The following is a 24,042-nucleotide window of genomic DNA, read 5'->3' on the forward strand; positions in this document are numbered from 1 at the left end:
AGGCTGAAAAAGTAGCATTAGTAATTAAATTTAGTAACTAAAGAGGAAGTTACCCTTTAAGTAGTAAGACAACCCTTCAAGAGCAATTTGAACTAGAAATATTTACTACACAACTGCAATTGTCTAGTAACATTTCAGTCTAGCTTGTTTTAAGCTACCTGCTAGGCAAGACAGAAGTCAAGCTTCATGCTGCCTTGCCAGCTAATTTCCTGGCTGCTTTCTTGCACAGGCAGTGTTGAATTGGTGAAGAGCTTATTTCCAGTTAGGTTTTGTTTTATCGGGTTTTTTTGGTACAAGTTGTTGCACATTCCCAAAATGTGTCCAGAGTGTGATTTTGGACCAAACACAAAAGCATTCTGCTGAAAATGTGGACTAATCCATTGGTTTGCCCAGCAAAAATGGGCAAACCTCCCTTTTCTTGCATCTTCCTAGAGTGCTGGTGAAATTTTTCTGTTATACATACCGGTCTCCTTTTATACACAAGGTATATGAAATGCAAAAGGTTGACAACCAAAAACACAGAATTCCAGATCATTATGTCCAAGGCACAACGATAGAGTGTAGCCCAAATGATGAATAATGCACATCCTGTAAAAAATTAACAAAAAAAGAGGAAGTTAGATTTCACCAAATAACAAACATTCCTAGAAAACCATCAAGAATATATCCACTGAGTGCAATTACACTGAAAAGCAATCTATTCTACAAACTTTAATACAGTTAAGCTCTCTGGATGAAGGCATGCAACAATAGCTAATCACTGCAATGCTGCAAACAGGCACTGAGGGCAGGTGGACAGACTGCAGCACTGATTGAAATCCCAGCAATTCAGATCAGGAGGGGCAAGCAGAAAGGTGCAGTCCATTATGATTTCTTACTGAAATGAAGTAGAAAAGAGATGGGGGAAAATCAGGCAGCTCACAAAAAATTGTATCGCATTAATTAGACAAAAAAAGGCCTAGAAGTTAACATTCACATCTAATTAGCAAGGGAGAGTTGCATAAAAACTTCCTAAAGTCATATGCAGATATTTTTGAAAATTAAAAGAAACTTTTTTTGCTTATGTGACAAGGTCACATCAGGAACTTGAATTCTCCTGTGTAACATCAAAGACAAAATTTCCAAATGCTTACTCTTTTTTGAGTTGCCTTACTTTGAATGACACTTGCTTTAAAAGACAAGGCATCGTGTATGAATAGGGATTCCATTTTCAGCCTACAAAGACAATATTTATCAAATATTGTATTATTGGATTATGTATTAGTGAGCCTCTCATAGATAACTGTGAGCCTACCATCCAACAGAGATGGCTGGAGAGATCACAGTTATATTTTCCCTTAGGCTTCCTGCAAAGACAAAAAAGAGACAGTGCTAAATGGGTGTTCTAACCCCCCTTCTCCCTGAAAATGACCTTGACTTAATGAACTCAGTACTGTCTAGTCTGTCTGGGTTTTTAACTGATGAGGCAGCACTTACATATGGATTAGAAAAATCAAAATATAGTGACTCTTGATCTGCTTAATAGTTAGACTGCTAGCACAGGAGGATATGAAGTCTGGATGTACTGAAGAGCAGCAATATTGCAGAGAGCAGCACAGGGGTGGGACAGGGCCAAACAAAGGGAACAGGTCCCCAGGAACCAGGCCTCATTACTTGTTCTGCCCACTGAGTAAATCTGCTCCCTGCTGCCAGCCCAGCTTGCAAAACTCTGATTCCCTATCTGCTCAAAATACTACAAGACCTACAGATCAAAATGGCAGGCCCAGCAAGTGCAGAGCTCCTTTTGCTTTTAAAGCCAAGACAAAAAGCCTTGCAATGCTCAGATCCTTGGTCACCAGTGCAGTGTGTTTTAAGAAGTTACCCTACCATAACTATAAAACAGAAAATGCAAGAGTGTTGTAAATTCAAACAGTTCTATCATAAAATTGACCCACACTATAATGCCAATAAGCACTCACTTAAAAATACTTGAGCATGCTCTTGTTGGATGGGATTTATCCTCCTTACACTGCAATGAGTCACTATTCCTGCTTTGATCACAAGGATCTTGTCCCACACAAGGTACAGAGGCTTTGAAATAGCTGTGAGACTGCAATGTTACAAATTGAACCACATTCACTCAGTCTCAAGCATGCCAAATTTAGGTTTTCCTCTCAAGTCAGATTCTGGTGTCACAAGATTCCTACAGTGGCAGAAGAAACACAACTGATATCAGAACACAGAATACACTCCCCATGGAAAGGCTGCACTTCTAAAGCAGCAATGGAAATAATGCTGGTGACCCACAAGTGGCACAGGCTTAAACCCACATTAAAAGAATACTTGGGCTCACAGCAAGCCCCTCAAGAAAAAGTTCACCTACCTCAGACACTAAATCAGTGCACCTGCCAATACACATTCCCAGTACTTACTTGAAATCTAAAATAAAGGTCTTAATGACCAGCCATAACTGATTTGAAATAAGTGGATTTTAAACATCCAGTCACGTCTGACATAAATGATGACCACTTGTTTTCAAGCTGACATCTTCATAGGTTTGAAATTGCAAATTGCAGTTCTAGAAAGTTTTAAGAGCCAAGAGTAATATAATCTTTCTAAAAAAAGGTATAATAAGGTCAAAACAGATCCAGTCTTAGACCAAAACCACCTTCATCACAGCACAATGGCCATTAATAGAGGCAGTAATTTCACTATAAGCTGCAGGGACCAGCTCCATAATGGTCAATCCCAGCCATCTGTATCACATTCCTGTCTCCAGAGCAATTCTCCTACCTATGGTGAGCAGGCCTCGCAGGAGAATCATATGAAGGTTCAAAGTGGTCGGAATAACCAGCCCAACTGCAAAGCAAATGTTTGCCACGTGGAAAACAAGATGATGAATCTCTTTCCAGTTTTCACAGGCAGTCTCATTAACAGGATCAAGGGTGGAATTTTTTAAGTCTGGAACAAAACCTAGTGGAGTAACAGTGAGTGGGCTCATTGCTGTAGTATTCATCCTGGAGACTCCTGCAAGGAGAGGAAAAACATTCACTATGCATTAAACTGAAACACAGTAGACACACATTTGGATTTTAGGGTTATTCTCTCCCTTCCCAAGATATATTTTCCATTAGCATTCATGGGAAAAAAATATAAAAAATGCTTTAAAATGGTAAGCTAGGTCTATAGTTCAGTAGTGCTCTTTCACTTAAATCATAGCTACCAAAACAGAGAGGCTGCTACATCTGCTGCCAGTCTTTTAGGGAGATCACTTAGTCTACACAGTCTGAAAAAGCCTGCAAGACCCTTGTCTGTGTGTGGGAGTACTGGAGAAATTGAGACAGCTAAATATTATTTCTAATCTAAACATACATAGGATGTTTTTGTCGTTGTAATAATAAATATAACACCTATACCTTTTGCCCCAATGAAATGGAAAAGTATCTGTGGGCAAATCCCAATACAAAACAAAAAATTACTATTAAGAACAAACTACAGAAACTGGAAGATTTCAGGACACTGTCTTTAGAATACTAAAAGCTGGTCTCTCTGGGTAGCTGCAGTCAGTGCTACAAGCTCTACAGAAGGTCTTCTGAACCCAGAGCAGGGCTCAGCTGAAGGAACATGACTGCTCCTAGAGATGTCTACTGCCAAACACAGGAGAACCCTGCTTCCAGCAAGGCTTGTATGGCCTCTCACTGCCACAGCAGTAGGAATTACATGGAGGTGGGCTTGAGTCTCATTAATGAACTATATGCACTTCATCACTGAGCCAACAAGTCCCATAAAATACAATACAGCAGGATTTGCATTTGATTAAATTCTGTAGAGACAGGGCACGTCCCTGATGTGTGTCATCACTAACTGCCATGTAATTCATCTGCTCAGCAGACAATCTTGGGTCACAGTTAATACACTCAATTTCCGGCAGACTTGGATGCACTCTGAAGCATCTCTGGTAACTGAGAGTGTTTCTTGGCCTGTGAAATAAATTTGAGTTGCTTCATCCCTTCCTTTTATTGTTTTCTTGTGATCAAATTGTATACAGGGCATAAGCAAGCTGGACAGTTTTCAAAATTAATCAGTGTTTTAGACCCCTTCTGAAAGCAGCAGTAAGAAAGAAATCCTCAACCCTCTCTTACAGTTCATCTCCTATACCCAGAGCCTGTCACAGCCAAGGGATGCTATAGAATGTGCAGAGGCATCCTGCAGAATCAAACACCAGCACAGATGCAGTGTATCTATATCTGGTTTGAAATGATTTTCAAGGAAAAAAAAAATTAACTAATCCTAAATATCTAATCCAAAATACACAATTCACTTGTTTCTTAAGATATCACTTTCCTCTTTTCATTTCTAGATTAGTTATCCAAAGATTAAAATGTGGGGATTTGTCATAAACTCTACACTTAACTGTTAGCAAACATCAGGCCTATCCAAACACACTCCTACTTTCTTTCAGCTCTTGCACACGAGTTCATCAAGAGAGTCATTAGAGCAGTTTGAGTGTCCTGACAAAGCCTCTCACACAGTGAGCCAAAGGCCGAGCCCACGAGAGGCTGCAGGACTGGCATTTTAACGGGCTCATAAACAGGAGGGAATTGCTAACTGGATAACTATGTCTGTGCTCATCTTACACACAGCTCATCTGCTGCTCCTGTTGTTTCCAAACAATATGAACTCCTTACACTAGAACAGCAGGATCTCTAGATCTTAAAAAAAAAAAAACAAAACAATCAGCTGAGTTTCTACCTATATTCAGCCTTTCACTGCCCAGTCATGTGCCAGTAAAGGCACCACTTAAAATGCCAACAGAACAAGTAGAGACAACCAACTCACACAGAGATACAGAACCAGGTGTAAATCTCTAAGCTCAACATCAAAAAAGGCTGCAAGAAATAGTTTCAGCTACATCTGGTTACAGATCAAGGCAGCCTTCCAGATGCTTGATATTTTTTATTAGCGAAATTTTGTACTGCTCCACTGTGGGAATAGAGGCTACCTGACCCTTTCAGCTCAGCTCTGAAGCATCACACATTAGAAGACTGCAAAACCAATGATCCAAATTAAATATACAGCACCTGACAATCTCATTCTCCTCACAGCCCAGCCAAAACACTGCTCCCCTTGCTCTCCCAGACACTGATGCAACAAATCACCAGCCATAAACTGAAATAATGGGAAGGAGTTTCTCCAAGTTTCTCCAAAATAATTTAAAGTGTCCACAGTTGTAAGAGGACATTTAACACTTTTAAAGGTCAGGCTTACCTACTAGACTGCCTAAATTAGAGCCCAGGAACCTAAACCTGCCCATGCCCAGCTTTTTTATAAGCTTTGTCTTTACATGAATACTTTTGAACTTCACTTGCTACTCACAAACAATAATCACAGCTCCCCTGACATACTGGAAACAGCAGAAACAAGAACTTCTCCATCATGGTGGTATTAAACAGCTGACAGAAATAGCTTGATGCTATCTGCAAAATGACACAAGGACAGACTTAGACACGGGCTCTGAATTTCAACTAAGGAGATTGCTCTGGGGATCAGGAGAGAAGGCAGACAGGCAGAGCTACAAGCTGTGACCTAAAGTGCTTGTCTACAGGTAAACCCAGAAAGACAAATATCCAAAATGTCAAAAAACAACATCACTGTAATTTTTAGATCAATTCTTTAATCCTAGCACCTACTGTTGCAAAATAATACTGAAAAATTAGGGGAAAGTCTGCAGTTCCACAAAAGAGCAAGCAATTATTTTTTACCTTATGTGACCTCAGAAAGCCAAATATTAATTTGGAAGTACAGATTCAGGCCTTTAAAACTTTAATTATGTTTACCAAGGACTAATATAGCACAAGACTATTTAGTTACATGCTTAAATCTTCAATGCAAAGACACGTATTAACATCAGGAATTAAAAAAACAACTAACATAGTCAAAACATTTTGGAAAGTTGGGTTAAAACAGCATTCACTGAAATGAAAGCTTTATGGGGCATAAGGCAAATCATTAAAAGAGCATTTTTAAATATCCAGTATATATCCATCATATGGAGTTAGATTTACCAAACAAGAATTTGAAAATTCAGATGATTGAGAACTCAAGCTGATTTGTTGTTTCAAACAGGAGGGAAAAAAGAGGATATAAAAATAAAAAGAAAAACCCATTGACTCTTTAATATTGAACCTAACAGAAACTAGTGTAGTTTAAAAAAAGGCTTGTTAATTGTTTTTGTGCATGAACTTGATAGAAAGTTAAAGTAACACATGATGATCTTAGGTCAGAAAATACAAATTCTCAGAATATAAACAAGGTGGGCTTACTCTAGGATTTTGCTATACTCAACAACAGCTTTATACAATAGACCAAACATTTGAAAAGCTTTATACAAGAGACTTAGTCTACAAATATTTGGACACCAAGATGGCTTTGAAAACAGTGTGAATTTTATGGATACCTAAACAACATTTACAGAAGACAGACATGGCAGAAAATTGTAAAGCATTTGGTTCTACTATGAGAACCAGTCAGCCAAGCTGATAGTGGGACAGTGCTGAGTGTCCCACTTGTGTCACAACCCACTTTATTGAGGTTATTCATACCCCACAGCTTTACTGGTCAACATCATTCAAGTGAGCTTCTTAAATCTTTCAGTATGTTTCTATATACTTGAGTAAATACTTGAGTATGTTTCTATAACTTTACAGTTATACAAGTATGTTTCTATAACTTGAGTATGTTTTCTATAACTTTGAGTACGTTTCAATAACTTCACAGTCATTAAAAAAATAATTTAATTATACCTGCAGAACTTTAAACTACTTTTCTATGGACTTACAGCACAGAAGCTGTGTAGATATTTTAGGCAATAATTCTTCTAAGAAGACAAACTACTACTAGACAAACTCAGCTATGCTACTAGAGGTAACATAGCTGAGTTAATTACAGTTTAAGTTACCAATTTCCTCTTTTACAATGCAGTAGGTACGAACAGGAAAGCGGTATAAGAAAGTGTGCTCAATATGCTCCTTGCAGCAAGTCACATTCAATTAAATGCGTCAGCAACTACAGAAATTTGTTACTCTCTTCAGTCACTTTAATCAAGGGAAAATTTAACAACGTGTTCATTCTTCATAGTCAACAAAGCATCCACACAGTGAGAGCACCCTCCCCCGCGGCAGCGCAGCCCCGCAGCCCCAAACGGAGCGGACCCGGGGCTGTGAGTGCCTTGGGGCTCGCTGTGCCCGCGGCCGGCAGCGCCCACGGATGTAGAGGTGAAAAGCCAACCGAGCTGGGTGACAGCTGCTTGCCTGTGAAACGAATCTAAGTTCACTCTTAATTCTTCTCCAAGGAAAACCCACAAACCCTAATGAAGGGAATTAAGAGGCCGCCCGAACCCAGGGGAGCACCCCCGAGCCCAGGGGCCGCCCGCAGCTGCCGGCGCCCAGCCCCACTCTGCGCTCCGCAGCTTCACTTCAGCCCACGACGCGCGAACGCCAAACCCACCCTTCGTACCAAACAATCGTGAAAATAATTTTTAAAAATTGAAAAGAGTGGAGCAACTGGTCCCTTTCCCCCCAAAAGAGCCACTTTGAAAGCTGCAACCCGTCCCTCCTCCCCGCGGGCAGGGCACAGGAGAGCGACCGAAGGCAACGAGGCACCAGGGACGGGACCGCGCGTTCTCCTCGCTGGCCGGGCGGCTCCACAGCGGGGCCCGGCGCCCACCCCTCCTGCCGCCGCCGGTGGAGCGGCACCCCCGGCCCCGGGACGCTCCGATGCCGGCTCCCGCCGCCCCCCACCCGCGGTGCCGCCGGCGCACGGCAGGACCGCCCCTCACCTGCCCCACGGAAAACTTTCCCGGCCGCCCGAGCAGGACGGCCACAGCCCGGGGCTGCCGCTCGTCACCGCTGGCGGTCCCGCAGCGGGCACGGAGCCGCGGCTGTGACTAAAATAGGCAGAGGAGCCGCGGGAGCTGCGGGCGGCGCCAGCGGGGCCGGCACCGAGCGGCCGCAGCGCGCAGGCGCCTCCGCCGGGCCCGGGGCTGAGGGCGCGCCGTGAGGGGCGGGAGTGGCCGCGGCCCCCGCGACCCTCAGAGCATCGCCCCGGCCCCCACAACCCTCAGAGCATCAGCCCGGGCACCCCCGCCCGGGCCGGGGGCTGTGGCTGCCGGGCAGTGCTCAACCGAGGCGCCTGAAGCAGGTGCGGAGAGCCGCCGCGCTGAGATGCAGCCAGAGCCCCGCGGCCGGGCAGCCCGCCCAGCTGTTGTGTGGTTAAAATTAGAAGAGTGAACTCTCCCCTAAACCTGGGGCAAGCAGCGTTGCCCCTACATGGTGTGTCAAGGAGCCTCAACAGCCTTTATAAAACTGTTTTCTTCTCAACTCGGCACCTGCTGTGGTTGCCTGGTCACGAGCGTGATGTTTAAGGAATGTCACCAAGTTTGCTTGTGTGGCAGCTCCCAGAAACGGCATGATTCCAAAGCAGGACGTGTCTGTTCCCGCATGTTGGCACCGACTCTGCCCGTGTCCTGTACCAGTGTGACAGGATGGGCAAAGCAGTCACCGAGCGTGCCTTCATCCCCAGGAGGCTGAGGAGTGGCATTCAGTGGTGAAAGGCATTCCAGCCCATCTCAAAACCTGATAAATGAGGACTGCCAAGGCAGAAAAATCCTTTCAATACATTGATGAGCTAGATACAAAGTGGGGTTTTCAGCAGCCAAGAGCATATGGTCAGCATTATTCTTAAATATTTTTGGGAAGCATACAGGATCCCAACTTGTTTTTGAAGGAACAGTTTATACACGTACACATCACATGTGCCCGAGGAGACCCCGCCTTTGTCACTGTTATTCTCGGTTTTGCACCTTGGACAAGAGATCCGGATCTCTTCAGGAATGTGTGCCATGTGAACAGGGGTTTTATGAATCCTGTTGCCTTGTGTAAGATCTGATTTTCAAAAATATATTATGAAATAATTATGAGTGACTTGATTTGGCACTACATTTCCTCTGACTGGCCAGCCATTTTTATGGATGTACCTTCTCTTTTCTGAGTTATGCTGAGTGAATGAACTGGAAAAAGGGTAGAAGAACGAGTCAGGTAGCATGGCTACAGGAATGGTCATGAGTGATAGCGTCTAGCATGTGCTTGAGATTGATAGGATTCAGCTACGCTTGCTGGAGCAAAGCCAGGGAGCTTCCAAAAGCTGCACAAAGCAGCCTGTCAGAGAGTTTCTACCCCAATCCAAACTGATGTGTAAGCCTTTTCTAGCATGTTACTGAATATTATGTGTTGGAGAAGCACAGTTTGTTCTACTGGTTGTGTCTTCTATAGTCTTTGTCCCTCTCTCATTTCCCCCTAGGTATTCTCTAATTTTGGGGAACCCCTGGTGGTAAACAGGGTGTGCTTAGCCCAATGCAAAAAGAAAAAAAAAGTTTGTTAAAAAAGCTTGGCAACAAACTAATAATATTTGCAGCCACGTGACAGTGTAGAGCTTTGTCCTGATTGCAGCTAGTCTCTTGGGATCTTCATGTATATTCATGATTAAATGCCATTTCCCCTCTGCAGCAGGGCAGTAAAAACCAAGGTTACATGGAGGTGGTGGCATCCACCAGTACAGCTGTCAGGAGGAAGAGGGAAATGGGAGAGGAGCAAAGAGATGCCCCTGTATCCTGTCTCTCCAGGAGGACCATAAGTAGGTGGAGCACACAGACATGGCTCTGACAGACTCTAGTTTTGGGCTGTGGTGTGCACCTGTGCATGGAAGAAAAACTTCCCTAACAGAGAAAACACTGGCATTAATATAATAGATTATTGGCCTTTAGTTTTACAGATAATGTTAGATAACATTACCTATACTTATACAGATAACAAACATTCTCTAAGTAAAAAGTACTAAGTAGAATTTATCCCCTTAAAATAAGGTCTCATGTACTGTAGGAGAGTGGGCTGGTTTAATTAAATTTATGTCCTACTGCTAAATTACTATAAAGACTGTTTTAACCTATCTTTGTCAACAAGCTGCGGGTCCTTTGAAGTCTGCAAATACAAAATAATCTGGCAGAGGTAAGAAATAAAAACTGTTTGCATTTACACAGAATGAGGAATTTGCTTTGGATAGACAGATCAATTTTTGGAGATTTGTGTTGAATTGATGCATTTTGTTAGCTATTCATTGATGCAGCCTTCTTCCCCTTCTTCTGCTATTAGATTCTTGATAGCTTAAGTACTTTCTCCAATCATACAGTTATTTTCACAATAATAGTCCACAGTAGAAAATGTCACATGGGTGTTGCAAATTGCTTAGTCTTGTCCTTATCTCCAGCAGCCAGCTTTGTGATCCTCAAGAGTGTACTTTAATCTCTTGGTGCCTGCCTTTTCCTCTGTATTCCAGGGAAAATGTCATCCTGCTGATAATGCAGGAAGGTGTTGGACCTCAGAAGAGGGCAGGCAGGAGTTCAGAGGCACAGCTGAGACCTGAACCTTCCCCTCCTGTCTCTCAGCTTAGTTTAGATAAACTTAAAGGAAAACTTTATTAAGCAGATGAGGAAGAAACTTTTTGTGACACTGCAAGCACCGTGCCTCTTCCAAATGAGAGCCCAATGTCACAGCCTTTTTTAGGCAAAGTTTTCACCAAAGAGAACAAATGCTTTGTATTCAGGATCCCAGATGTGCCAGGCTGACAGGGCTATTTTCAGACAATGGCAAGATCTATGAAATGTTTCCATTTATAGTTTCAGGAAGCGTACTCAGCATCTACTCTAAACTAATCTTTTAAATTCCCTCCATAGGGTCTGTAAGTGGGCTCCTTTAGAAAGCAATTCATCCTGGGTGTATTTGACAACTGTCTGGAGTGGGATGAAATACACCAGCAAATCTCATCCCACCTGCTGAAATTTTGTGCTGTATAACTGAAAAATCACACACATTTTCTGCAGAAAATTTATTTATATGTCTTTTTCCTGAAAGCATCCTCAAGAATTATGTTTTATGGGAAGGAAGTTTGTATGGAAGAGATTGTGAATGACAAATACTCTCTCAGCTCTTAAGTATTCTGGAGGTTCATTTAACAGGAGTATGTGCATTCCAGTGCATGTTCACCTCAGCCCCTCTGACAGACACTTTCTGATGTATAGTCAGGCAGTTCTTCCAATGCAAGACCTGCAGGAAGTGTATCTCCTGTTAATACAATTCTTGTTTGAATCCAAGATATGAAACACCACATCCCAGGGCTTCCAGGTACCTGACTAATAGTATAGTAACTGATTGTGGCCAGCTTAGAGCCAGAAGCCAACCATTTTCTAAAATAATCAAGGTATTCAAAGTTTAACAGATGGTTGATGTAGATGTTTATCTAAAGGGTACATGATCCTGAGGTATAAGGACAGAGCAAAATTGTTTGCCATTAAAGTTATCTAAACTGTGTGCTGTAAACAATTTATTCAATCACACTGAACAATTATCCCTGTTCCCAAATTATGCACGAGCAGCTCCCTGCTGACACTTTATTTTCTATGTTCATTATTTGAAATTGCACAGTGAACAGTTTCTATGAACTGCTTGTGATTTTTCTGGGACTTGATAGAAGGGCTGGCTGTGCTTGCTCTAGCTCTACCTAAATCACATGGTTCCCCCCAAAAAACAGGAGAGCTGATATAAACCAGGTTGGATTTCCTAAAGCAGAGCCATGGCACACTTGTCACTGCCCTGCCAGGACAGCTTGCTAATGGCATTGGGGAGTAATGGGAGCCTGTCCCAGGGGCTTTGCTCCTTTCTGCAAGTAGAGGAATACCAAATATGGAGTCTGACCACATTGCCTGGAGCTCAAATAGTTATTAACACTGTGCTCTCTGTTAGCGTGAGGCAAAATGGAAGACAAGTTGGAGCCATGCTTTTGCATTGCATTTGTCCCCTCCCTGGGGGACAGCCCATTTTTAGGGGTCCTCACTACAGCAGATTTGGCAGCACTGGATGAGCTGGCTGTGATTTTTCTGTTCCTTTTTTGGACAACTTCCACGCACAAATAAAGTTCAAAACAATCATGGAGAGAAGTCTGCACTAATCCTGAAGTGAATGCAATTCAGCTGCAGCTCTCAACATTGTCTCTGCAGAGATCCCTATGAATTTGTGTGAGCCTGTGTCTGTATAGACCAAAAGAACCACAGATATTGTCAGAGTACAAATGTATGCATGCTTTTGGGTGTTGGTACAGTGACAAATTATGTTTTGCTACAGCGTTGATCCTTTTTTAGCTGTGCATTTTAATATCTACTGTGGCTGGTTTTGAGAAGCAAAGGCTAAGATTGAACCTTCAGGGTGTTGCATATTGGTATCACTATCAACCATTTTCTAGGAATTTTAGAAATTATTGATAAGGATTTAGAATTTTACATAAAGATATGAAAAAGAACTAAATAACAAGTGTTTAACATCTCTAGACAGACATAACTAAAAAAATAAAATAAAAAACCTAACAAAAAAACTTAAGGAACAATGACAAAAGAGAAATAGGGGGAGGCTGAACATGAGTGTAAGGAATTACTTTAACAAGTGACAAAGAAAGCATAGATGATTTGATAGTGAAGATACTCCACAGTGAGGGGAAAGAAAAGATAACCACATTAGCTCAGAAGAACTTTGAAATGGAAAGAGATAACTTGTTTAAATTTAATAAACTGTGCATATTGTAAAGGACTATCAACTGCTCCTTGCTACCCTGATCTTTAACAGTAAAGGCAAACACAGATTTCTTTTTTAAATATATTTTCTTCTAATTCCAATGAATAAATAAGACCAGTCTGCTGAATGATGTTTATTATAATTCTTCGTTCTGTAAAGAAAAAATCAACTAACAAAACCCTATTATATAGGGTAAAAAGCAGGGATACAGACTGCAATATACATACATTTATATGTGATTATTGCTTTTGCATGTAGCTGAAGTACATAGATCACTGTAAAAAGCACTTTTGGAACTAAAATGGCAATCAATATAGTTAACAAAAAGATACTAACAGTTTGTAAAATTAAAACCAATGTAAAAATATTTTATGTAGCAGTATTTCCTGTATTTTTTCTATGAGTACTTACTCATTAATTCTTTAAATAATGAACATATTCCCTGTAAGAACACTGTATTTTTTAAAAGCTGTAATTAAACAATAAAATGGAGACCCAGTGATAAATAGAGCAGAGTGCTGGATATCTGACTGTTTTTAAGAAGCACTTCATTCCCCTCACTAGTGAGATCTGCTTGAAAGTATCATTTGAGAGGACTCAACTTTTCTGTAAATGAAAACAGGACAGTTTTGCTTCATATTCAAAATAAGTACTCGGGATATTTTCTCTCTTAGTAAAATGGAATAGCTACTACAAGTGGATTCCATAAAAGCTTTAAAGATTTCAGTGTGAGAGAGTGAGATGACCAAAGCACAGCAGGGAGGAATTCCTGCACAACAGCTGTTCTGTAGGAACTGCTGGTACCCAGCCTTGGGTATCCTGGCAGATGTGAACTGGCTTGCCTCACTTTTGTTATGGATTAAGCTGGTTTTTACTCACTCAGTGTGAGAGAGCACATATGGGAAGGTACAGGTTCATATCTAATGCGTTTTAAACTCATCCCAAATCTTACCTGCCAGTATCACACTCCTGTCCTACAGCTGGACACAGGAAGTCCAAGTGCAGCATTGGGTATCTGGATTGTCCTGCATTCATCCTAAAACCCACACAGGGAAATTTTAAAGAGATGTGTGTGCTTCATCCCCACTGAGCCCAGACTCCTGCAGGCTGCTTGGGATCACCCCACAGAATCCCTGCCTGGGGGCAGGAACCTGCTCCCCTCCTTTCACTGACCTGAGATGCTTTGATGCTTGCCTGAGGGGCAGTTCTGTAGAAGGGGATGGTGCTGCCCACGTCTGTACAGTTACATGGTTAGAGCATTTATCCATTAGATGGGATTTTTGCCTCAGTGTCTTTCTTGGCCTAATGCCCCTTTTACTCCCAGAAAATTATTATATCCCCCAGATTTAGACAAGTTTAGATGGAGAGTCACTAGTGGATACAATGAAAAGTATGGGATTCACTGCTGAAATAGTTTATTTATCACCATTAGTTATTTATCACCATTATTTTATTGCAGTTGATTATTTATATGACTTTGATATCTTAGTTCTTGGTCATCTATCTTTTATCACCATTTGTCTTCAAAATCCCACTCAGGTAGTGAAAGAGTCCTGTTCCTACAATACACCACTGATCCCTCAAATTAGGAGCTGCAGTTCAACTGACAACTTAAGAAATACTGCCTGTGAATCCACAGCAGAAGAATAACTGCTATAAAATCCCTCTGCTCTCACAAGGTTTTTGGAAAGTCCCATTTTTTTTTCCCACTCCAGAGCAAGGTTTAACAACACCTGTAGCTTGCAGAAAGATGGTTTGGGTCCAAACCTTTTGCTGGCAGAACCCTCTGCCACATGACCCTCTAGGAGGGCATTGCCAGCCATGGTTTGGGACACAACCCCAAAAATCTAGAGCTGAGTGATGACATGCTTGTGCTGCCTTTCTCCTACACACTCCTGCTGATGAAGCTCCACCTACATGGTTTGATTCATCACCATGAGGTGGCTTCATTTACATGTCAAGTTCAATGCATCTTTTCATTCCCACAGAAGCAGAATTACAGCAAGTTGAAACTGATGGGATAAAAAGGTCTAAAGGAAAGGAAAGTTAATCTGAAATAGACAGAAAGAAAGGGTGTTTTTCCTTACAAGCCCTGAACTTATTATGTTTTAATGAATATTAATGTAAATAAGGTAAGCATTTTCAACAGGGATTAACAAATCAGTATAATATAGTATTTATTTTGTTGTATAGTTAAAAAAACCTGTTCTGCAGTAACAGCTAGGGAGGAAAAATATGCATTCAATTATTACAGGAATAGAAAGAAAAGTATTACTCTGATCATGTCTGAATTCAGCAAATAGATATTTTTTCTTTCCTATTCAAATAGTTTTCTTCTATATAAAGAGCTGCAGATTTGTTTCACTTTCAACACATGGTTTGCAATATCAGCTCATATGAGCAACACAATATTGTGTTTTAATACTTCATGTACACTGAGACCAAATATATCTTATATTTATCACTCACAATAAGCAAAATCTGTAGAGCACTTTTTTTCCTGAAAATGTAACATCAACATATTTTTTAATTACTACAAGCATATGTCTTTTTTATGTGGTATGGAAAATCTGTGCAATATCATCCAAGCATGTATTCAGCTTCCCCAGTTTAATCCTAGGAGAGCTCATATCTCTATGTGTATAATTTGCTTTGTTGCAAGGAAAATAGTTCCTGAAAACAGATCCTGGTTGGCTCCTCCTCAGCCACAAAGCACAGCCTCTCTTATCACAGGCAGCTGAATAAAATAACCTGTTTCTTTAAGCACTTTAAATTTGCCTTGCATAGTGTATTAGCTACAACAGTACATTGGGCTGTATCCTCTGGTTTTTCCATAGTTTCTGTAGATGGAACCTGTTACCTGTACTTACACTATTAGTAGTTAAAAAGTACTACACAATGAAAGAATTGCAGGGTCAGTCCCATTCTCCTTAGTAGGCAAGACTTACTTTGAAGCTCTAACTACATATTGCTGCACCCAACAAACTAATTAGCCAGAAGTCCAATTTGAAATAAACCTCTCTTGGATAAAATTTGTATGAAATTTTGTTGTCTCTTCCTCTACTCCTCCTCCCCCTCTGTTTTGGACTGTCCTAGGCCATAGTTTCTTACCTTATATAAATTTGAACCCTTCTGCAGGCTGTGAGGGCAATTCCAACATGATGTCCACATAATTACAAAAATTTATAAAAATCAACTGATGAATGACCACATCATGTGCACAAATGTGAATGACCACATCATCACGTGCACAGGTTCTGCCACTCTTACCTATAGCAGCATATAAATGTAGACATAACTCCACAGAAGGTCATGAAACTGGTAAAAATGTAAAATGTGAGTAAAGGGGAATCACTGCAGGATCAAGAAAAGGACTCACTGATAGCAGCAGGGACTGAAGTACCCACTTGTTTAAACCAATTATGAAGGAATCTGGTCATGTCACTAAATTATTTCTGAGCTGTAACACAGGCATAAATTGGATGATGCTCAAGTCAGAACTTCATCTAGCTGAAAATATTTATTAAGTTATAAATAATCCTATAAATAATCCTAGAATCATAGAATGGTCTGGGTTGGAAGGGACCTTTAAAGGCCATCTTGCCCAATCCCCTTGAATAAGTGAGGATATCTTCAAATAGATCAAGTTGCCCAGAGTTCCATCCAATTTGAATGTTTCCAAGGACCAGGCATCCACCATCTCTCTGGACAGCCTGTTTCAGTGTTTCATCACACTCATAATAATAATAAAATTCCTCCTTATATCTAAATATATCCTTAAATATATTAATGAATTTAAAGCCACTACCCCTTGTCCTATCACAAGAGGCTCTGCTATAACAAGTCTGTCCTCATCTTTCTTGCAGACCCTTTAAGTACTGAAAGGCAGCAATAAAATGTCACTTGGAGCCTTCTCTTCTCCAGGCTGAGCAACCTCAACTCTCTAATGACTGGGTGTTTATGAGCTCACAAAACTTGTCTAATTTCACTGTCATCATCCTGAGCATGTCTTCATTTAGGGAGACTATACAGCCCTCCCAAAACACTGCTTTATGAATCACATTCCAGAGCATATTTCACTGTATGCTTTAGAAGTACTGTCCAAATTAAAATAAAAACAGAGGTAGAGAGAACTTCTGTCTTGCTTCCAGCCCTTTTGTGTGTACTTATATTATTGCAGACATCTATTTTACAGCTGATTTTTCCAGCTCAAATGTTCTGCTAGTCATGTCTCAAACAGATGCTGGAAAACTAGAAACAATTTTTTAAAAATGACTCAAAGCTCAGAAAGCACAGCAGCAACACCTAAACAAGATTAGCTAAGAGTGTGTTCAGATATTGACTCAGACGTGTCTTGGTAGAGATTTCTGACAGTAACCAATTCCAGCAGAGAAAAGCATCACAGAGGATTGTGTTTGGAAAGTGTGACAGAAACCAAGGCATACAACAGTCACAAAAAAGAAAAAATTATCAAAGTATGTCATGAAGCACCCATCATTCCCCAGTATCTTTCTAAGCAGTATGCTACAGCTTAAATAGAATACATAATCTTGACATAGAAACTGGGTAAGACTCCTTTGTCTTATTTTAAGGTGAAGATGATCAAGCTAATCAACTTCAGCAGGGTCAGAATTTAGTAAAAACAACTTTTCTTTAATAAATAGGTCAAACCAAAATATCAAAGAAAACCAAGGAGAACACTAATAAATTATTTCTATTACACCTAAGTCTAGAATAGGATCTCTTTTATGCATTTAAAATATTTTTATGTTTGTAGACTGTTACACAGATGTACATCCTTACTACATGCTGCCAGCCTCTGGCACTTTGTGCCTTAGTTATCATCTGAACAGGTTATTAAAAGCCATCAGTGAACGGTTTGCATTTTTTCCAATTCTCTTTCAACCAAGACAAAGTAGCTCTGTGTCTCAGGGACTTCATGCATTAAACAGTACAAACAGAATACATTGCCTGGAAGGGTTATGAGAATGATTTGGGGATTATCACATTGCATTCTGGGGTCTTTATGTTTGGCTGGTTTTCCTCTCAGAGGAAGCAACATAAAGCTAAAAGCAAAACTTGTACAATCTTATCTGCTCTACACTAAATGTCCTTCAAACAGGTCGTGTTTCACGTCACTCCTAATGGTGTTTTTATACATACAGCATGAGTATCCTTCAAGTGTAAGATTGTATCATCATTTTAAGTCCTCCAGAAACAACTCACAAGATCTGAACTTACATGTATACCCACACATAGAGAAGCACACAGGGGTTGTCATCCTACCAAACAAGCCAGCAATTTTAAAATATTAAAAATATTATCTACTTCCAGACATATCAAGCAGCAATCCATTCTCATAAAATAGTAATGCTTCTTACTTTTTGATTACTGGCAGGCATCAAGCAGAGCAGCAGGAAGGTGAGTTAGCAAAGACATTTAGACACTTCTCTTCAAAGGCACAGTGACCCCGAGGGTCGGAACGAACTCCCTCCTACTGAAGTGCAATCTGAGGCTCCCTTATGCCATTAAACCACCACAGAATTAGGGAGAGAACATGTTTGGAATCAAGAGTTTCATAGGCACAGAAAAGTGACTCTGGAAGCTAAATAACGTGTCAGTTAAAAATTGTATTTATTGCTGCGCTTGTTTTAGTCTCTTCCCAACATAGTTAAAAGGAATATTATAAAACAAACTCCAATGGTTTGGCAGTAGATTGATTAACGTTATTTATTGTACATGTCACAAAGGGCGCTGACACTGCAGAACCCCAGGTCCTATAGCATCACATTCCATCAGAAACGCTACACAACATTTCCCTAAGCTGTGTTTGCAGCAGTCACAGCTCTTGCATTTTTCTAATGCCAGCAATGACACTTGTATTTGTTTTCACGTATTACCTCTTAAGGACAGTCAGAGAGAAACCAATTACTCATGGGACGCAATTTGTTGTTTTGTTTGGGTTTTTAACCATCTTGCTGTGCATTTCAATATCTTTCATTTCTTTAAGAAACAAACTCAATGCAATCGTTTCTTAGTCTTTTTTTCTGCAACATTATTCATGTAAATTGAGAGAATGTTCACATGGCATAAAAAAGAACATTATAAACCAGTTGCTATATTTTGAAGATGACTTAGTTGTTTTCATTGACTATTCTGACCATACTTCATTGTGACAAAATTTTTTGAGGAAATTATAGTTACAAATTCCATGGGCTTGCTTTAAAAACAAAACAATACAAAAATACAACATGCCACCAGAGAGGCGAGCACAATTGCAATAAGACCTCGTACTGTTATGATTTGTTCTACTCCAAAAGAGATGAAGGAGTATCAACAGAAAATAAACATATTGCACAGACAGTCAAAATGCAGAAGCCAAACCGCTGGCTTGAGATAAAGAAATCAACCTACTCCAGTTAATGAAATAAACACCAAACATGGGCAGGAGACCTTTCTCAGGCAGAGGAGAACCGAGGGGTCCATGCTCACTCAGCTGCTGCTCCCAGGAGTGACCCCGAGGAGGAGGAAGAGTGCAGCTTTGTCCACTGGTCTGTGGGCAGAGCTGCGGTTCCCATCCTCATGAGAGCATCAAGAGACTCCCCGCTTTCGGATTCAACATTCGAGGTGCTCTATCTAGCCGACATCTTTTGTCGTTAGGGTGATGGGAAAAAGGATCTTAGCAGATACTGGATTCTGTTCCTCACGTCTAGTCATCATTTTGATTCTTCAATTTTGTGTTGGCTCGTTGATTTTAGGGGTTTTTGGTTAGGTTTGGTGAGGGGCTTCTCCCGTTGCATGCTGGCTCCATGCTGGATGTCATTTCCATGCCAACTCCGAGGTCTCCTCCTCTTCACCTTCCGTCTGGGTGCCATCCTCCAGGAAGCAGCAGGGTACCACTCGACAAAAGGGGGAATTCTTAACCATCAACGACAGGTAGTTAATGACAACGACAGGTGATTACAATAACAAAAGGTTAGAACTCCACCCTGGCAGCAACTAGCCCAACCTGTGAACTCTGCAACCTTTTAAAAAAATGGACAGCTTTTCTACTTATAACAGTTAATGGCACTTGTCAGTCAAATTTGGCTTCGTCTGCTTCCGTCTCTCTGCCCCTCTGCTCCGCCAGCTCCCGTTTCCTCCAGCGCTGTGAGGAGTGCCTGGGGCAGGGTGTCCCTGCCTAGGAGGGGGCGAGGAAGGAGCCGCAGTTGGCGGGCGCGGCGGGCGGGCGGCGCGGCGAGCCCCGCTGCAGGCGGTGCGGGCGCGGCGGCGGCAGCACCGGGGGCGGCTCCGGCAGCGCCACGTGGTAGAAGTTGGGCAGGCGGATGTCGTACCTGAAGCCCTGGCCCACGTGCACCCGGTCGTTGAGTGCGTACAGCTTCTCGGCGATGTCGCTCCCGATCAGGATGGAGAAGAGGCGGGAGATGAAGCGGTGCTTGGCGAACAGCAGGTAGAGCTTCTTTCTCCTCCAGGCCACGTACCGACAGTCTGTCTCTGCTGTGAGTGTTACCTGGGGAAGAGAGAATTGAACAGCCAGGTGACAAGGCAGTGCTGCCCTTGCTCAGAAGGCACCCCCTCTCCCAGTAGAACCTGTCTACTGCAATTAGAGACTTTTAACCGAGCCAGAGAGCCCTGGGAGGTCTCTGGCTCGGTTAAATCAATCTTAGTGGTCTCTTCCAATCTCATTATTCTGTGATTCTGTGTGGGAGGTTACTGCATGCAAAAGACAAATGAGAAAGGTGACTGGCTATGGAGTAAGCGATCACATCTAGTTAACCTCACTGGCAATATGCCTGTGCCCACACGGCATGCCTTGTTCAGTGCCACATGGATGCCCCTGATTCAGCCTTGCATTCTCTGCTCCACTCTTGGCAGCCTCAGCTGAAAAGGCAGGTCTAAAGAAAGCTCTCAACAAATGCCATTTGTTCTCGTGACAGCAGACATCAGATCCAGCAGGGACGGGAGCCAGCGTGTCAGGCGAGTGGCAGCAGCGCAGGGACAACGCAGCTGACACCGTGTCCTGTGCTGTGACCTGTGCCAAGCTGTGGCCCAGGCACGTCCTCCCCTGGCTCCTCTCCCACTGGGAAACCTCTTGAGCACCAGCTTCTTCCCACCCAGAGGAAACCTGGCTTCTCAGGGCTGAATATCAGCGCAGCAGAGAATGCCAACAGAGCCTACCTCCCAAATTAACCTCCCAGATTGGTTTTTAGAAAACCCCTGCTTGTTGTAACAAGGCACAGTCTAACAGAAAAAGAGGGCTTCCCAAACCCCTTAACTTTTACCTGGAAAATTCCCTCTTCTGTGGGCCTCAGTGAATCCCATTCAGGAGAGTCCAGAAATTGAAGAGGAAAAATATAATGCAGAAACTCCCCATCAACTGTCACTCTGATCCTACCAAGATAAGATGTGTTAATTTGTTAGCACTACCTGTACATCAGCAATGACTACCACAAGATTGTGCTATTTCTATTGTCTGAGGAATTCAAATATGGCTTTGAAAGCATGAAAAAGCAATCAATGGCCAATTATAATTATCCTAATTATATTTTTGAACCCAACTTGCTCAAGCCAGTTGAAAGACAATACAAGACAATCATGCAACTGAAAGGGAAATCTTTCCAGGCCTTTTTCAAACCACATTATTCTCTCTGTGGTAGGTCTGTGCAGTGATGCACAAGCTTTGCCATTAAAAGGCCACCATGCACTGAAGAGGTGAAAGACCAATGCCCGTAACAGCATTTACCTGCTTCTCCTGAAAACCATGGGATTTACTTCTAGTTTTGGCAAATACTCATTTTAGAGAGAACAAAGTGGAAAAATTGGGAGTGGGAAGCAGGAGTGCCCCCTGGCATGTGTCAGGTAGGCCTCTTTCTGTGTTAAACAGGAATGCATGGCCACAGGACCATGTCTGGAGCCAGAACAGCCTGGCATTGTGGGATCTCTGTGTAAAAGCTGTGGCCTTCTGAAGATGCCAAAGAAGAACTTCCTTTCCTTGCTACTTTTAAAATAACATATACATTTGAAGGCACACAAGCAGCCCTGTACCACATGGTGAAGGGCAGCAGGAACTCTGGGTGATCCCTAACTGGCTGGGCATGTAGAAGGATGGATACCTCTCCTTTGGTAAGACCAAAAGCAACTTCCATGAGGTACTTCTTTGAGAGCTCCCAAGAACTCTGTGAACCAGGGTTCTGGAAAACTGCCGACAATCCTTATTGTTCACTGCAGGTAGTCCTAGATCAGCTGAGTGTCAAGCTGCCCACAGGTTCCATGTGTCCATGCAGCAGAAAGCACCCACCCATCAAGGTGTCCCATCAAGGACAGTCCATGTCCATCACCTCTGGGTGTCCCACCTACTCTTGGGGCAGTCTGGGACTGCACCAGCCTCGCATACAGTACAAAAGCTGCTGTTTCCCTCCAGGACAGCATCAGCAAGGCTGCCAGAAGCCTGTCCTGGAAACAAGGAGTACAAGCAGGTGGATTTGCTGCCTCAGGGTCTAACACAGGCCACAGTATACAGTAACTGTAGACCCAGGTCTGCACGTCTTGATGAGGTTCAGCTACATCCTCTTGTAATGAAAGGGAACTTTTAAGTCTTTTTCTCTTCCTTATTGATACCCTTCTCCCACTCCCTTGAAAGCAACTGAATGCAATCTATATCAAAGTCAAGATCTCTATTAAACAGTTTATCTCAGTTTTGTAACTAACTTTTTGTCCCATTTCACATGATACTAGTAAAGAAAAATAGGCCAGATGCTGTGCTCATCAGCTAGGCAGTAGATAGACAGCAAGGAATAACCTGAACACTAAAAATCCACATTTATTCCCTTTATCTGCCTAACCTGTTAAATGATATGATACAGCAGCCTGAAAAAAATCTTTTCTTTATGCTATTTCAGATTCTGTGCTTTGTGTTTTTATGCTAGTACTATCCTAGACAAGTGTATTTAACCTATTAATATTTATATTACTTGCATTAATATTTAATCTATTGTACTGGAAACTAAACAAACAATACACAAACCAGGCTTTTTCCTTTCTTTCTTTCATTTTCAATAAGGAGAAGAAAATAAAGATATTTGCAGAAAGCCTGAACAAAGCAATACCAACCTGCCTGACACAAGCAAGGACAGTTTGTCAATAGGTGTTTTGCCCTGCATGGCGTAACAATGCTCCTTCTCCAGGGTAACCACTTCTGCATCACAGCACAGGACAATCTTCCTGTACACAGTCAAGGAAATCCCCAGAGGCTGGAAGAGAGCACTGTAGAGTTCCTGGAATTCCCTGTCAAAGGCAACACTTCGCACTTGGTAGGTAACATAAACAAACTGGACAAAGCAAATGGCAAACAGTACAAAATTCCAGGAGAATATATCAGCAGCACACACATCCAGCCAAGCCCAAACAGAAGAGCAGAGAAAGCCCAGTCCAAGCAAGCTGAAGACGTAGAGGAGCCCAAAGAATCCACTTCCACCCATGAAGCCCACGACAAAGAAAATACTGGCTAGGTGGTAGATAGATCCCTCTGCCTCTTGCTTCCAGCTGGTACATGTAGGATGTGCATATATCAGACTTTCCCAAAAACTTGCATTTTCTCCCATGGCTGGAATAGTTTTTTGATTCAGCTGAATCTTGAAATCTTTTATTTATGAGATGCTACTAGTTTTGGTTTTCCTTTGGTTTTCCATTCTTGCAAACTGTGCTCAGTGATCACATAACATCAGGGTCTCTTGGTAGTAAAGTTGCACTTAGGGTTTCCAGCAATGAAGAAGCTGAAGTTCTGAGTGCTGTTTCTCATCAGTTCATGCCTTGTTTTGACTTTGGTCATGTCATCTGTAGCTTCATCTGATCTGGACAAGTGAAGAAGAGATGAATTACTTATAAAATTATTTTCATCAATTAAATTTTATCAAAGTTTTATTGCCTAAACCACAGACTGCATTACAATCCAATTACCCTTGAAGCTCTGTGATTCCAGGATCAAACTTTAATATTCACTCAGCTGAAGATCATGTTTTCTGTATCTGTGATCTGAGCAGCAATCACTGAACTGCCACTGAATCCATGTAAAGCTGTGTGTTGCATCCACAACATCCTGTGACAAGCCTTTGCACAGCCTCACTGCTGACAAGGATTTGTTGGTCCAGCCCCTGCTCCCTGAGAGCCTTTTAAATGTCCTACCCAGCTCTTTAACAAGAAGAGACATTGAACCCTTCTTCCTTCTTCTCCTCCTCCATCTCTCTCTGGATTTTGGTCAAATCATTCTCATTAATGGGTTGAGCATTCTCTCAAATCTCTGCTCTCTGTCCCTGGGGACAGCAAACTCCATCCCCAAACCCACAAGAAGGGAAACCCAAGTGTCACAGGGTCTTTTCTACTCCAAGGATAA

The 24,042-nt window shown here is 41.9% G+C and overlaps 1 protein-coding gene across 1 annotated transcript in view; it reads right to left on the bottom strand.

Annotated features, from left to right (window-relative positions):
• Nucleotides 1-23,503, bottom strand: part of BVES (blood vessel epicardial substance) — a 39,425-nt gene extending 15,922 nt beyond the window's left edge. Inside the window, 6 exon segments of the mRNA XM_059468745.1 lie at nucleotides 464-588; nucleotides 2,773-3,006; nucleotides 19,988-20,009; nucleotides 20,011-20,163; nucleotides 20,936-21,044; nucleotides 22,764-23,503. Of these exon segments, the coding sequence (XP_059324728.1) occupies nucleotides 464-588; nucleotides 2,773-3,006; nucleotides 19,988-20,009; nucleotides 20,011-20,163; nucleotides 20,936-21,044; nucleotides 22,764-23,254 (1,134 nt within the window). The 5' untranslated portion in view covers nucleotides 23,255-23,503.
• Between the last annotated feature and the right edge of the window lie 539 nt (nucleotides 23,504-24,042).

The sequence above is a fragment of the Ammospiza nelsoni genome, chromosome 3, assembly GCF_027579445.1.
Source record: "Ammospiza nelsoni isolate bAmmNel1 chromosome 3, bAmmNel1.pri, whole genome shotgun sequence".
Lineage (NCBI taxonomy): Eukaryota > Metazoa > Chordata > Aves > Passeriformes > Passerellidae > Ammospiza > Ammospiza nelsoni.